The sequence below is a fragment of the Mesocricetus auratus genome, unplaced genomic scaffold (genome assembly GCF_017639785.1).
Source record: "Mesocricetus auratus isolate SY011 unplaced genomic scaffold, BCM_Maur_2.0 Super-Scaffold_100030, whole genome shotgun sequence".
NCBI lineage: Eukaryota > Metazoa > Chordata > Mammalia > Rodentia > Cricetidae > Mesocricetus > Mesocricetus auratus.
In genome coordinates, this window is record NW_024429211.1 from 4,883,860 (window position 1) to 4,900,988 (window position 17,129).

Consider the following 17,129-nt stretch of genomic DNA (forward strand, 5'->3'; position numbering starts at 1 on the left):
ACAAGTGTAAAAAGAACCACAACTAATAATTCTAATTTACTGACCTCTCTACCTTTCAAAGTAACAAGTCTAATTAATTAATAACTGAAAATTAATATTCAGTAGAAAACTTACAAAAACCACATATGTAACCTTTTATAGGCAAAAAAAAAGTTAACTCCTTCTTAGCTCTTAAGTTTAGGGTACTGTAACTGTCATTATTTTACTAATGATGAATTCACAGCAGAACTTATCATTCTTTCTTCTCTATACAACCTTAATATGACTGGGTCATAAGCAAGTGTGATCAACAGGCATTACTGGCATGCTATTTTATAAAGGAAGCACAAGGTTTAAAAACAAAAGGACATGTGGAAAATAAGACACGGGAAAAAAAAAAAGAATGAATAAAGCTTACCCTATCAGTTCATCAGTGAGGATCTTTTTAAATACTGCTTGCTGTGAACCTCCTCCTTTCAGTTACTAAATCTAATGTGACTTGGTGTTAATACTGTTTATAGGGGTCAGCAACTTGATCTCTAAAGCCTGTGTCTTATAGTTACATTTCTAACCCTTTTATACTGGTATGTTAGGAAAAAAAAGAAAGAAATCTGGGGTTGGTAGTTAAAATGGTATAGAAAGATGAAGAAGAGAGCAGGAGGAAAAGTAGTGAAAGGAAATGCAAAAAAGGATAAAGGATAAAAGCAAGGTAGAACCCCTAAGAATCTTCTCAATGAGTACTCGCTCTTTGTAGCTGTGCTGCTTATCCCAGAGACAGGCACACAGAACTGCTGAAGGCAAGGGACTCTGTAAGCTGGCACTAATCACGTACAGATACTATCTAATGCATTATGATTTATAGCATGTCAAAGCATGTAACCAGCTGACATGAGCAAAATTCATGGCAACAATGTTAGCATAAGTACAAGGCTTACTGTAATTTCATTCCAACACCTCTTTAGGAAAAGAACTTTAAGTACAAAAATGGATAATTTTCTCCTAAAAGATAACTTTTAAAAATATATAAGTACTATCTAATTTTTTACTGGGTCTAACAATCACTTTATTATATGAAGAAAGGAGGAAACTAACAAAGAAATCAGGTAGGAAAGGTAGATAATTTTGGTTAAATCTGAATTTAGTTCAGTATTAATGGCATTTCACATTTAGACAGATCTATACTAAAAAAATACATTGTAAAGTAAATATTATTTTATCTGTTACAGGGTCTTATTATTTGTTGGTATTTAATTGTAACAGGTACTAAATTTTACATCACCTTCATAGAAAAAGAACTAGCACTGGCAGGAATAAATAACACCACAGAATAAAGCGCTGAACTTGTTAAATATAATTCTGTAAAAATATGGCCAGCAATTGGCAAAGCAATTTTCTGGCTTAATTGACAGGGACACTGCAATTCTTGTCATCTGTGGAAGAAAGGACCAGACAAGAAGTAGTGTCATCTGAAAAACAATTGGAGTTAGAAGTACCACACTCCCCAGTTAAATATTCTGTATGATTGAAATTTTGATATCATTAATTATCCAAATATGCAGAAGTCTCAAGACTTACATTATTACAGTTAAAAAAAAATCGGACAGTTTCAATATAAGACAGAGTAACTTAATGGCTTAAAACTCCAAAGTCTCACTGACAAAATGGATCAACCTATCCTGGTCATATCATCAAGTTCACAATAATGAGTTTTACGTAATGAAACTAGCCAGGCACCTCATATACATTTAAAATTCAGACTTACTGTATTATTTCTCCCAATTACACCTATATTCATTCTTAACACTGGGTATCACATTTGCCTCTGGCATGTGTTCCACCCTTCCAGTCTGAAAACAGACTTTTCTTCTAAGTGGAAACAGATGGGGCTGGCTTTCAATATTTAGAATATCCACGACATTTTAGTGTTTTCTAAGAGAGATAGAGAGAGTCAAAGAGAGACAGAGATAGAGACAGTAAAAGAGAGACAGACAGAGACAGAGATAGAGGGGAGAGAGAGAATGTTAAATGGAGAAAATGCATGGGCGGAGGTCAGAGCACAGGAAGTATCATTCCTTGCCTTCTACCTTCTAGTTGTTCCCACATAACAAAAGCTACCTGACCCACGAGCTTCTGAGGGTTCTGTCGGAACTTTCCACCTGGCTTTAGGATGTGGTCTTACAAATGGTGCTACCATATCAAGCTTTACACATGTTCAGGGAATCTAAGCTTAGGTCCTCATGTTTGCACAGCTACTTTTACCCACTGAAGTCATCTCCCCAGCAATTGAAAATCTACTCTTCTTCAAAGTGAGAATAATCGTTAGATTACACAAACAATATAACCAGTATTTTTGGTGAGTAGCAAGAAAGGTGTAGTAATATAGATCAGAAATGCCATAGGTAAAATGAATACACTGAAATATGTCACTTTGTAGCTTTTAATTCTGATTTTAAATAACAGTCAAACTTACCCGAACAAGTGCATCATCTATGATATGATCACGTCTGACTTTGAGTCTCAAATATGGATTCAACTGCTGCCCTTGAACTAGGCTGTAGAGAACAGTGATTCTACGTTCACTGTACATGCGAATTCTATTATCATAATACAATCCCAAATTCTTTGTGACCGCATTCAATATAAAGGGACATGTCATAAAAGAGAATTTGTTTTCTGTTTCAACTTTGAAAAAGGTATAATCCTTATCCATTTCTAGAACATCATTCAGTGGTTCATTAATGAATTCTTCAAAGGAGATAAGTGGTTTTCGACAATCTAGAGTCTTAACACCAAGTTCAGTTTCTATTGGGTCCACTCGAGGACCCTTCTTGTTTCTTCTTTCCTCTCCCAAAAGCTCCTGCAGTGTCAATTCACTGGACTCAGGTATGGGCTCTTCATCTTCTTCCTCATTGTGATTGGTGTCTACTTCCCCTCCCACTACATTTGCATAGTAAACCATTTTCAAACACTTTGAAGCAGCAACAATGGCATCATCATCATTCACTAGATTTCGGCTATTAAATTCATTGCTTATGACTTTGTAAGTAATAAGTTGCTGAAATGTTTCCATCATTCTCCGAATCTGGTCTGCACTGTATTTAGACCAAAGTCTGATCAGTTTTCCTTGAGCTGCAAGGGGTAGCTTACACATAGCTTTGCAAAATAATGGCAGGGCCATTTCCAGATATTCAGGACTGTGGAGGTTACTATTCTCCATTACAATAATGAACAAATTGAGATAATTGGGATCTCGGGCATACACACTGTGATATGTCAAGTCACATTCCACGTTAGGTGACAGATATACAAGTGCATTGAGAAAGGCAGTTTCTAACTGTTCGTTAGCGAGCAATCTGACGTAGACCCTTCTAATAGCATCAATATCCACAGTCACTTCATCAGGACCTAATTTTTGCACATTGTTGTCTCCCTGTGAGCTGTCACCCATCCTTGAAGAAGATGCTTCGGAGTCTTCTTCCATAGCGGCAGCAGTGGCAGCAGCGGCAGCAGCGGCGGCGGCAGCAGCGGCAGCAGCTGCAGCGGCAGCGGCAGAACACGCAGCCTTTTCCTTTTCATCTTCATCTTTGTCTTCATCCTTTTCTTGAAGAGATTTCAATTCCTCCTTCGTGTGTTGCTTGACTTTGCGAAAACTTAGAACCAGTGCCTCAGCACTAGAAAAAATTCTTCCAATTACTCGAATTAAAGGGGAGTAGTCATCACTCTCTGTACATACGTCAAGAATTTCATACACTATCTCTTCAGTCAGGTAATTCACATCTAGAAAATGGGAAGAAAAAGAATATTTATTGTTGCAACATGTGTTTATTTTGTCATAAGTCTTAGCAGAAAAAGCAAAATAGCTAAACATTCTGAGCTCGAAGAGTTAGAAATTTTCAAAAATAAATCTAATTTACCCATCAACACACAGCACTTAGCAATTCCTTTTTCATTTAAGTACTACCAATAAACTCAACCATTCTTTGGCATTCATTCAACAACATATAATTATTAAATATGTCATGCTTTGAAATCAAGACATGTATTAGTATGTTTTATAAGTATGAACTAATATATATTTGGTATTTTGTCACTATCCTTTATTACAACCTTCATGAAAAGCTACTACACTAAAATACTAGAAGCATTTTTCCCTTGCATTGTTCTCCAAAGAGTAAGGAGGGAAGATTTTATACGAAGTGTGCCTCAGTTCCATCATATACAAAGCAACTCTTTTTCTACTTCTGTATATATTAAAATATACATGCCTTAGCTCAGTACTTAGGAGGCAGAAGCAGGCAGATCTATGTGAGTTAAGAAGAAGAGTTCTAGGATAGCCAAGGCTGTCACACAGAGAAACCTTGTCAGGAAACCCGCCCCCAAATAAAACTACCAAAAACTGCTTCATTTTATGTATTCCTCATTTCTTCCAGAGTTTCTATTCTGTGACTGAAGAAAAGATACTACTATTCATGCAAACTCTTATGTTAAAACTGCTGCTACTGCTACTATTACCTGTTACCATGATTTAGGTCCTCATAACCCTTAAAAAAAGCAACTGCAAATTATTAGAGGCAAATAAAAACAAGTGGGTGAGAAGCTAATTCTTAGCAAAGACCAAAAGCACCAAACTTTCTGTCTATTTTCTCCCAGGCACATAACTGAGATCATAAACTTTCTAGCTTCCCTCACCTTTACAGTAAATGTCACTTTCACTAAAGGCTTTACCCCTTTTGGTTAACGAAACAAAAGACATTTTATCTTATTGGAAAAAAGTGAATTTTTTAGAAATTAAATATCAAATAATAATGCTGAAACCAAACTTAACCCTTTCATCGCAGAGCACCATACTATACTCATCAAATTAAATATTTAAGGGAGGATAATCTTATATTGACAATCCATCCCTACCTTCACTGTGCCAAGTATTTCCTTATATACATTCACCAAGTAAAAATCCTTTTTTTAAAAGAAATAATTTATTTATTTTACATCTTGGCTGTAGTTTCCCATCCCTCTCTTCTCCCATTCCCTCTCCCTCATTCCCCAACTGTTACTACCCCTGAATCCACTCCTCAGTTTGTTTAGGAAATGACAGGTCTCCCATCAGTATCAACAAAACAATATCATGTTGATACAATCTTTATGATAATTCCTACATATTATTCAAGGTAGCTAACTCAACAATAAGAGACAATATAAAATTCAAGTCATCATCGATGTAATGGTTTCCAAAAGATAAACCATGAAGCACTACACTTTATATTCTGCAAACCTGATCTGTGGCCTGTTTCAAGAAGACCAACACTTGTTTGTTTTTTGATCATGAATTCTTTCTTGAGAAAAATTGTTCTTATGTATATTTATTAGGGGCAAGGGGATGGTATCTATTTACTAGGGTAAGTAGTTGGCAGACGTGGTGGTAGGAGGATAACCGGAAGGAGTTGGTCTTCTCCTTCTACAATATGGGTCCTAGGCATCAAACTCAAGCATGAGGCTTGGCAGTAGGTGCATGTACCTGGACGAGACAGCATGTCTTCAAGAACTAATTCTTCAGCTTCTAAGAATAAGTAAGTATGAAAGCACTAACGTGGAGCTTATTTCTCATTATTCTAACTGAAAAATGTTATGGTATCTTCTTTGACCATTCAATTCTATCTAATTTCTCCGCAATGTTACCAAAACCATGAATAAACACCCTTTTAGGTGATAATATACTTGACCCACAACACACCAATACTTGTTCTAAGTAGTATTTGCTTCAAATGTTTAACTGACAACTCTCTCTCCCCCTCCCTCCGTTGTGTGTGTGTGTGTGTGTGTGTGTGTGTGTGTGTGTGTGTGTGTGTGTGTGTGTAAAAAGCATTGCAATCAGAAATACAAACAGTTATAATTTGGATATCAATGAACTCAAGATGTTCCTTCCTTAGCTTCCTGAGTACCTGGACTACAATGCCACTAGACTCAGCTTAAGAAACAGTCTTAAAACATAATATTTTATACTCTAAAAAGTACAAAACAGTTTCATGTAAGAAAAAAGCTGTTATACACTAATTGATACCTATATCTCTAATTAAACTAAATACAATTACCAAAAGGAAAGCACTAATATGATTATGCATGTATAATTCCTCATAAAAAATATTACAAAAATTGGAGTGATCCGCAAAACAAGAAGTTGCAAAAAAGAACACATGCGCAAAAACAAGACTAATACATCCATTATGTACTAGATTTTCCTACGGTTAGGTGCATGCAACCGTGGTAGCATATTGGACTTCATTTATTATTGTTACTCTGTGATGTCCCTCTATGGTACAAACACAAAATGGAGCCAACACAACTTCCATATTCAACATATTGATAACATTCATCTATTTATCCGTATGTGAGCAAATTTGTGAAAAAAAGACTGGCTATATATTTTGAGTAGCAAAGTTTCTGATTTTTCTATAGGTCTAATGTGGAAATAACAGTATAAAGATGTAACACAATTTTATTTCACTAATTCTTTTAAACATGTTTCAAATGACAGCGGGTCTAAGCTCTTGGCAATATGAAAAATTTAATTACCTCACTGTTAACACTAATTATACTAAGTGAAAGAACAATTGAACACTCATGAGGGAAAAGTGGAAAGTTTTAAGAAGTTTCAAAATATAGGACCATTTAAAAAAAAAAAAACAGCTTGGTTGGGAATATAGCTCAGTTGGTACTGCTTATCTTGAATTTAAGAAGATCTGGCTTCGCCGGGCGGTGGTGGAGCAAGCCTTTAATCCCAACACTCGGGAGGCAGAGGCAGGTGGATCTCTGTGAGTTCGAGACCAAGCCTGGGCTAACGAGCGAGTTACATGACAGGCTCCAAAACAATACAGAGAAGAGAAACCCTGTCTCGAAAAAAAAAAAAAAAAGGAAGACCTGGCTTCCTTCCTCAGTAACACATAAGCCGGGTGTGGTGGTATAATCCTTTATTCACTAAAAGCCCCAAGAGAGTCTCCAGTACCAAACAAAATAAAAAAATTCCAACAAGACCTGAGTCCTTTGTGAGGATATCAAAATACTGTGTTACAGAAGGCAGCATATGGAAAGGAAAAATTCATTTTTTAGATAACCATTGCAAACATTGCCTTGCTCTTTAAAACAGGAAAACAAACAAAGACTGCCTTACATTTTTTTTTAAGTATCTACTTCTTATACCACACTCTCCGGAGTTTCAGATTGAATTCAGGATTTAATGTAAATGCAAACTTTGTAGTAAACTTTGTGGCCTAATAAGCTAGTAGGTACAATGGAAATCATTACAACTTGAGATCAACTCATTAACCTATCAACTTTCAGAGTATATTCTGCTTTTGACTAACAACTACTATATGAATAAAATGTAATACAGTAACGAATCCAAGTGTAGCTGTCCTTCACCACACCTTACCAAGAGTGGCTTTTACTATAATGCAATGTCTTAGGGCACAAAAAGGCAACACTTTTAATCTCTGATACAGCTTTTGATTACTGTTTTCAACTGAAAATACAATCTCTTACCTTTAAAATCAGATTTCGCTCCTTTTCCATCCTTGTTCGTTTTTATCTCTGAATTATTAGTTGCACCTTTTGAGTTCTCAAGGTAGGCTGAACTTGCTCCTTTCTTGGAGGGATGAGGATCACAGAGTTTTGCATTAATTTTATAAAGCTCAAGGGCTTTAATAGCTGCTGCATTGTTATCCATACGAAGGAAAGTTGGACAGGAAGCACAAAACTCATTCGTACAGGCCTCATTTCCACAGCCCTCAGTCAACTGATGGTAGTAGCGTTCTATAAGATGCTTTGCAGCTGCTCGCTTCCTGTACCAGACATTCAAACAATAAGCCCAGTGATTAGTATTGCTCAAAAACAAAGCCCAACAGATAAAAGTTAGCTAAGCAATAAACTATTTAGATGCAGAAACTGGAAATCTACTATTACCCCCAAGTGTTAACTAGTGAAATAGTACTTTCTGTGAAACTGTGATAAAAATATGTCATCTTATACAAAGTACCAATTTAGTATAGTATGCTTTTCTTTGGTTTAAAAAAAGGTAAGATTAATTAGATGGTATATGATCCTTAAACTGTTTAGCACAACAACTAAAAACATAAAATCTTACATGCATCACTATGTTACACCTTGAAGTCAGTTTTCCTTTTCACTATATATAAAATTACTAATTCATTCTAATAACTCTCAAATACTTAATTTGCAGTTAACACCAAATTTCTAGAGTTTAAGAAGAAAAAAATTTCTCAATTAACAATCACGAGAGATTAATGTAAATCTTGTATACCAAGGGAAAGCAGGACCCTGAGCCCAGACTTGTCACTAACCCTCTTCATTAAATTCTTGTCATAGGAAAGACAGAGGTTTTAATTTCCATTAGTGCAAACCAATATTCATCTTACTTCATGAACTTTGAACATAAAGGTTAACATTCGATTATCATTTTTTTCAGGCAAAGTGATCAACAATATTTAAGGAATGAATTATATCACAACCAAGAAGTTGTTCTATATAACCTATCTCTGTACATTGACTAAAATTCTATTCTTTGAGATTACCACAATTTAAATACAATCAAAATCCACAATAATACAATCCAAATTACCCTTTGAATCTAAATTTACAAGCGTGGGAACTGCAAATAGGAAGAATCTACCTACTTCCCTTCTTAAAACTCCATGCCAATAGTTTACTAATGAGCAGAACTAGGTGACCAATGGCACTAGAAGTGAACAAGTAAATAGGGAACTGAGAAGTCTTAGATCTATGACTCCAAACCCAGGCAGATAGCTCAGAACTATAAAACTATCAACCCATTCAGGTGCTTATATTTTAGTAGTTGTTCCTATATATTTGCCACTCATAGTGTGCAAACAGAGAAAGGCCCACAGGCCAAGATGGATGACCTCAGCTTGATGCCTGGATCTCACTTGGTGAAAGGAGAGAACCAATTACCTTGAATTATCTTCTGATCGCTACGCACACAACATAGCATATGTCATATCACACACATCCACAAATATAAATAAATGTAATGAAGCTTACAGTGTATTACATGAGATAGAAATCCCACTTATTTCCCTGTAAACAGTGGAAAATCAGCAAGCCTAAGAACAGTGATCTGCTCCAATAAACTGAAAGCGTTCACCAAATAAAAGACTTGCAGACAGCCTTCCTGCTATATACTCCTAACATAACCAGTGACCAAATAGATGTAGGATGAGCCTGTTTGTATCAAACTATAAAATGATTTTCTGAATGACATGACTTCTTTCTTGCTTTTTATCCTAGCTATATTCTGTAAGTACGTACTTAAATAATAAAAATTACTAAATATGAATGAGGAAGCAGTTCTAAAACTCCATCTACATGATTTGAAGAGGCCCATAGTTAATTTATGTATCCATGATTTTTAATATTAAATTTTGAAGTTCAAAATACTAAAATACAATTTTTCTTAAGAATACTAGGTTTTGTCTAGAAAGAAGCCCAAACATCCCCATCCCTCCCCACCCCCTCGTGTGTGTGTGTGTGTGTGTGTGTGTGTGTGTGTGTGTGTGTGTGTGTGTGTGTGTTGCTTCTCTATGAGGTGAATAAAAACAGAACTGTTAATAGAGCTGGGTGGTGGTGGCACACACCTTTGATCCCAGCAATCAGGAGGCAAAGACAGGTGGGTCTCTGTGCTCAAGGCCAACCTAGTCTACAAAGCTAGTTCTACAGAGGACAGCTAGGCCTGTTACACAGAGAAACCTTGTCTTGAAAAAAGAAAAAAACTGGGAGGAGAAATCAGAATATCCAAGAGTCTATCTCCCATATAATCAATTGAGCTATCTTACGCAACTAATCGTCTAGGCCTCAATTTTAACATCTTGAGTTCTTTGTCTAGCACTCAACATCTAGTAATAAACACCGTGCACTGCCATGTACTCTGATTATCACACAAATTACCTAGAGTCTACAGCCAATAAGAACTGAAAAAGTCAAATCTTGTAATTGAGGCCTTACTCCTATGACCAGAAAAGGAGTCAGCAAGACTTCCACCTTCAGAATCTAACTTATTTCAAAGCACCATTTTACAGATGGTAATTTCAGAACAGTATGTAATTAGAACACAAAACCTTCTCCCCCACAAAAAAAAAAAAATAATCCAATCTTAACTCCACAATGATGAGTACTATCTGGGTATACTTCAGGAATTTCCTGAACAAATAATATCAATCTATTATGTAAGTTAATATATCTGAAATAGTGAAAATTCTCAAATAACTAATAAAATATTCTTTATTAAAAACAAAAATGTTACCTGCTATATACTGGGACATATTGTAAGGATCAGATGCTATTGCAATTGCTGAAATTGCTATCATTTGCACAAGTATATGACTTGGCTAAGAGAACTCTGCACTAAAACTCAGAGGAATGACACACGAAGCCACTCATCATTTGATAAAGGATTAAATAAAGCCTTGACTCCAAATTTTGAACTTTTAGTATTTCTAAGGAGAGATTGCAGAGTAACTGCTTGAACCTGACCTGCTTCTCTGAATACAACTGCGAACAGCAGCTCCATTAATAATAGTACAAATCAAGGTAAATTAAATAAAAAGAAGTCATGATAGAGCCTCCAAGATACTGGCAGAATCAACCATAGTAAGCACTATTCTTTGCTCTTCATCCCTAATGATACCTTAAATTACCTGAATGCCAAATTCAAGGCACATAAAAGACATAGATTTCACTCAGGACATATAAACAGCCTAGTCTAAACTGGAAAACATGCTTTTGATAAATTACCTGTACAATATTACTCTATATAGCTGAAGTCACTCTTGTGCCAAATCTAAATATCACTGCTTTTTTTTTTTCAGTTCAAGTTTAGAATATTTTGCATTTTCTTTTGTGGGGGGTAGGAGTGGTGGTATTCAAGATAGGGTTTCTGTGTGTCACAGAGCCCTGGCTGTCCTAGAACTGTAGACCAGGCTAGGCTGCCCTCCACAGATATCCACCTGCCTCTATTTCCTGAGTGCTGAGATTAATAAAGGTATGAGTCACCATTTTACATTCTTAAATTACTCAAAAGAAACACAGTATTTTGTTTCCCCATGTGAAAATTTGCATGAAATCTACATTTATATTTCCATATTTTCTAATATAACATAGCAAATTTTACTTATTTCTGTATTTTCTACATGGCCTCTATCACTTGGATCTAACCAAAATATAAGACATGTTGACGTAGAAACACTTCCCCCGTGCACTCCAGTGAAACTTTCATCTGTTTCATCTAATCATCTGGCCTCACTTTCTCTTTTTCCTCAGCAGATGAATGGAGTGGGCATCAAAAGAAACAAAGAAAGTGAAGAAGTCAGGAAATGAAGTGAAGCCTTTTCCTGACATTCATAATCAAAACTTGGCAAAGAGGAGCTGCCAATTACTTTTAGCTTCTTCACATTCCACTGACTTTTCTTGTGAATCAAAGAAAAACATGCATTCTTTAGTCCATAATGAGTTTCAAGTGAATCATGCCAGTGAGAGTATTCATTTAAAACAAATCATTCTTTCCACTTGTTTACAGCCTTCTAAAAAGCAACTGGCCATTACAGGAAAAATATTTTTCAATGTCTCGGTAGCACTAATAACATTATTTGCTAACTCCTATTAATTCCAGGTAATTCTGGAACAGTTGGATACTTAGCAATAGAAAATAAATTACAATAAAAATTCGTAAGTGGTAAGTATACACGGCAATGAGGCTATATACTAGGAGAATAAAGAACTACCATATAAGTAGTGAAGCATGGAAATCAAAACCACTGGACAGCTGCGACGAAAACAAGAGACAAAAGCTGAAAACCAAATGACTACGAAGAATGTGAATTAAGAAAATAATTTTTTTGTTTGTTTGTTTGTTTCTCTTTCGAGACAGGGTTTCTCTGTAGCTTTGAATCCTATCCTAGAACTTGCTCTGTAGACTAGACTGGCCTTGAACTCACAAAGTTCCACCTATCCCTGCCTCCCAAGTGCTCGGCCCAGCTAAAAAAAAAGACTTACTATATTTTTATTAGAGGTAAGTAGAATAAAAACATGAAGATTTGAGAAGACAGGAAGAAACACAATGGCCAAACACTTGATTAACCTGTGTATAAACTAGTAAGCACTGCTTAGTATCTTTCAAAGGGGAATGTCCCTTTACTTTTAGAATATGCCCTAGCTGGTCTTCCACAGGAAACATGAGTTTACTTCTCAGCATGCATGTCAAATGGCTCACAAAACTGCCTGTTACTGAATGTCTTCTTCTAGCCTGTCACAGGCACCCACACACATACATACATTACACACACACACACACACACACACACACACACACACACACAGAGCTGATTAAATCTAAATACAATCAAAGCTAATAAAGCTAATGCATAAAACACATTTGACAAAGCAGAATACATGTCCATGCCAAAAACATTAATAAAAGGAAACCAGGTGAAGAAACCAGCAGGCTTTCAGACTCCAGTTTGAGAACATGAATAACCACACCCAGGGATGAAGAGACGGCTCAGTGGTTAACAGATTGCTCTTCCAAAGGATCCAGGCTTGACTCTCAGCACCAACAAACCGGAACACAATCAACTTTAACACCCAGGGGAATCCAACACACTCCTTTGGCCTCTACGGGCACCAAGACATGCTGTAAGTGGTACGCAGACATACATTCAGACAGAACACACATAACTCTGATTTAAAAAATAAAAGGAAAAAGAACACCTACTTTCATCACATCTGAGTGACACAATATGGTCTCCAGACATAGCAATCAGGTAAGAAAAAGATAAAGGGACATCTGGGGAATTGGAAAGACTGGGGAGACGGCTCAATGGTTAAGAAGAGCATTGGTGGTTCTTTTGGAGCACACACATGGCAGCTCACAAGTGTCTGTAACTCCAATTCCGGGGGATCTGATACCTTCACACAGACATACACGCAGGGAAAACACAAACGGGCGAGAAATTAAGATAATTTTTCACACAAAGACACTTGGGGTAAGACGGGAGATAACAAGCTGCTGGCATGCGATAATGGAATAAAGAGAGCCAGGGTAGCAAGGAGTGAATCCAACTCCTTAGAGAGAAAGGGCATGCAATAATGGAATAAAGAGAGCCAGGGTAGCAAGGAGTGAATCCAATTCCTAAGAGAGAAAGGGCATGCGATAGTGGAATAAAGAGAGTCAGGGTAGCAAGGAGTGAATCCAATTCCTAAGAGAGAAAGGGCATGCAATAATGGAATAGAGAGAGCCAGGGTAGCAAGGAGTGAATCCAATTCCTAAGAGAGAAAGAACACTGGAAACCACAAGAGGCTTTACAACAGGCGAGAAACAAAGAAAAGGGCTGCCTGGCAAAACAGCAGCAAGTTGTTCTAGTCAAACAATGGGGTGCTGATAGGGGTCATCTAATCCACAATGGCGCTGATTAAAAAGACACTGTAGTGTTGGTCACAGGACAAGCAACTGTACTCAGAAAGCTTAATTCAACTTGGAGGTTCTGGAATGACACTGAATTATTCTAAGTCATTCTGGAACTGCATTCTGGAGAACTACAGTCAGGTTTCAGGAGAAGGAACCTACATCCGTTTGAGAATGACCTACTGTGGTGGCTGAAAACAAGGAACAATCACAGGTAAGGGGAATGGGGGATGTTCTGCCACACTCACAGCAGAGCAAGGCAGTTGTGGGGTAGAAAACTGAACAGAAAAAGGTGGAGATACTCAAGTAAAAAGACTAGGGTTGAAGGGCGCTGTGTCAATGAACCAGTGTTTCTGGGGCAAGGAACATACCCCATCGTAAGACATGGAGGATAAAGTGTCAAGACTGGACTCATGGGCTGCTCAGCCAGCAAAACTGAGTCACTGCCATGAGGTCTGCTGCCTACAGATGTTGACAACTCTGAAGGTAAGGTCCTATGTGATTACCCCTTGCAGTGTGCTGACTATAGGCAGGATATAAAAGCTCAGAAACAAGTTCTCTAGAATGAAGAGTGCTTTGTTTGTTGGCCTCCCTCATTTTTAAACACTTGGGAAAGGTTAGAATTAGCCAACTAAGAGACAAAAACTGGGATGTCCCTGAAGGAAAGAAAATCTCTAGGCCATGAGCAGCAAAAAGTGCAGCCTACGGAGGTCCTAGTATTCAGAAACACTGAAAATCTCAAAGCAAAGGCTGTTCTCCAAGATCAGATGATCTTTGACTGGTTCCAAATCAGCACCAAGCTGAATAAAACAGGAAATGGAAGACTCCAAAATCACCTGACAAAATGTTACATATAGCAGACTGTAATATTAGGGGATGTAGAAGAAATTACAACAATACATTTTCTTTTACTTGTTATTTCTTTAGAGTATGATTTTTGTTTTCTTTTGATAACCTTTTACGAACAATTTAGATTATTCTCAAAAGAATAGTATGCTCTTATTATTCAATTTGTTATTGTTGTTTGCTTCCTATATTTATTTACCATTTGTTGCTTTCTTCTGTTAACATTCTTTCTTTTCCTTTAAACCCGCTCCCACTTTTTCTTGCATCTTTGTTTTATGTCATTAAGTTACTATTTCTAATTTGACCCTGAATAATTTTAATTTCTTACTACTTTTTAATGGTCATTGGTGCTATTAATGCTGGCACCAATCAATTTAAAGTCTACTTCTGTATCTGGTTTGGCGTTATTATTTCCTGCTACAGAGATTCCTTTGCTCTTCTGAGTAGGATTGAAAACTCACAGTCAGGCCTATTACAAATAAATCTAGAAAACATATTCTTCCTGACAACTGTACAAATTACAAAACAGAAACGAACAAAACATTAAAAAGCAAGGCAACAAAACTATTTCAAAAGATCAGATTCAGTAATTAACACAAAGCTAACTCAACTGATTGGAATGCTGTTCAAAGAATTCCAAACATCAAAGTGCCAATGATCTCAGAAAACACAAAACAAAGAATAAACACAGAAGCAACTTCAATATCTAGATAAGAAAGTCAGCAAAATAATGGCTGAGAAATTCAGCAAAGAATTAAGATTGGGTTGAGAGAATGGTGGAAAAGAAAAACAAATAATCAAATAATTAAAATCACAGTGGAGACCATGAACAATAGACCAGATCAAGTACAAGACAGGACAGCAGGAATTGAAGATAAATACTCTATACAGACACCAATAAAATTAGCAAGTAAACGTAATCGTGATGTTAGGACATAATCAAGAAAAACGGAAGAATCCATGGAGGCAGAAGGAACTGAGATACAAAGTAAAGCATGGAAACCAAATCAATGAACTAACAGCAGAAGATGTCCAAAATCTAGGGGAAGAAATAGATATCTACACAGGAAGATACCTAGAAACTAAATTATCCATGATCAGAAAGAGCCCCATAGCACATTACAGGTCAAATTTTAACACAATAGAAAAAAAAAATTCTGAGCTGAAAAACAAGTATCAACAGAAAGAACTATGAAAGAAACAATAAAATTTAACCAACAGATCTATCTCAATATAAATAATCTTAGCATTCCAATTAGTAACAGATTAACAGGTTGGATTTAAAATAGGGTCAAATTATTTGTCGTCCACAAGAAATACATTTCACCAGAATACATACTAAAAGAGAAAAAAAGATTATGAAAAGTTAATGAAAGTCAAAAACAACTAGAATGGTGACACAAGCATATGGCTATGTACTGTGAAAGGAAACAATCCATGAGGAACATAAAATTATAGATATATTATAAATATAAGTGTTTATATTATTAATATTATAAACACTATAGCATGTGATATGTAGTATATAAAATATGTATTTTATATATACACAATGAGTGGTGGTACACCCAAGCTCATAAAACAAGTAGTAGTGGACAGAAAGCAGCAAATTGAGTTCAATTAAAATTATAATGGTAATTTTCAAAACTAATAGCTCATCTAAAAACAAAAGAAATATCTAAAAATCTAAACTGTACCAAACATCAAATGTACTACCTCAAGACATCTAAAGTACATTTAACCTGCTGTAGAATAAACCTCCTTGGCAGCCCATGGAATTCTCTAGAAGATAAACCACATTTTGGAACTTAGGGTAAATTAACAACAATAGCAACAAAATTACTTTCTTTCATTTATAATGGAATAAAATTAGAAATGCAGAAGCAACTATGTAAGCTATACAAATTCCTAGAGACTAAACAATACAATCTTGAACATCTAAGAGTCGCTGAAGAAATCAGGAAGGAAATCTTTTAAAAGGAGTACATAAAACGAGAAGAAAGCATACTATAACACAGCAAAAGTCATCCTGGGTGAGGAACCGCAAACCCAGAAAGATAAATACGGCATGCATTTCCTTAGCTGTTAAGTGAATGATAAGCAAGCTACAATCCGTAGACCCAGAGAGGTTAGGTTAAGAGGCAGGGTCTAGCAAGAACGCCTGGATCTCCCTGTAAGGGGAAAACAATATATTTCAGACTGACTGGGCATGAGTGGGGACATGAGTAGGGGAAGTATCTGGTATGGGAGGGAGAGATGGGGTGCAGGGAGATAAAGCAGGCAGAGATGGCTGGAATTGGGCGAGCGGGATATTGGGGTGAAACCTAGTGCAGTGGAATTTAGTGGAATCCATAAAAAGAAAAAAGAGAGACTATAGCAAGAATCGACAAATGAGACTGCATCGGTTCAAAGGCAAACAATCAGTAGAGGGGAGAGACAACACACATAATGAGAAAATCTTTGCCAAGTACACACCTAACAGGGAATTAGTGTCTAGAATGTGTAAGAAGCAAAATTTAAACACATACACACACAAAATACCTATCATCAAAATGTTAAAAAATGGATAAATGTACTGGGTAAACCTCTAAAACGGACATACAAGTGGCCAATAAATGCATTTAAAACTTCTACATCAGAAAAAATACAAATTAAAATATTAAGATGACTAACCCTAGTCAGAAGACTGTCAAGACAACATAAGTTTTTTGCAAGAATGCTAGGGGGATGGTCTACATATTCCTGGTAGAAATACAAATTGGCACAGCAAGTAGGAAAATTTAATGCAGAGGGTCCAAAAATAAGAAATAAAAAACCT

At 36.3% G+C, this 17,129-nt stretch overlaps 1 protein-coding gene and 1 long non-coding RNA gene across 3 annotated transcripts in view; one reads left to right on the forward strand and one right to left on the reverse strand.

Annotated features, from left to right (window-relative positions):
- The window catches only part of Ube3a (ubiquitin protein ligase E3A), a 68,066-nt gene that overhangs the window by 23,975 nt on the left and 26,962 nt on the right, over positions 1 to 17,129 (reverse strand). For both annotated transcript variants that reach the window (XM_040733311.1, XM_040733310.1), the window contains exons 3-4: positions 7,516 to 7,814; positions 2,450 to 3,756 (exon numbers count right to left, since the gene is read on the reverse strand). In XM_040733311.1, the coding sequence (XP_040589245.1) occupies positions 2,450 to 3,756; positions 7,516 to 7,814 (1,606 nt within the window). The remainder of the gene's footprint in view (positions 1 to 2,449; positions 3,757 to 7,515; positions 7,815 to 17,129) is intronic.
- The window catches only part of LOC121134747, a 28,458-nt gene continuing 21,021 nt past the window's right edge, over positions 9,693 to 17,129 (forward strand). Inside the window, exon 1 of the long non-coding RNA XR_005871950.1 lies at positions 9,693 to 13,679. This is a non-coding gene — a long non-coding RNA (uncharacterized LOC121134747). The remainder of the gene's footprint in view (positions 13,680 to 17,129) is intronic.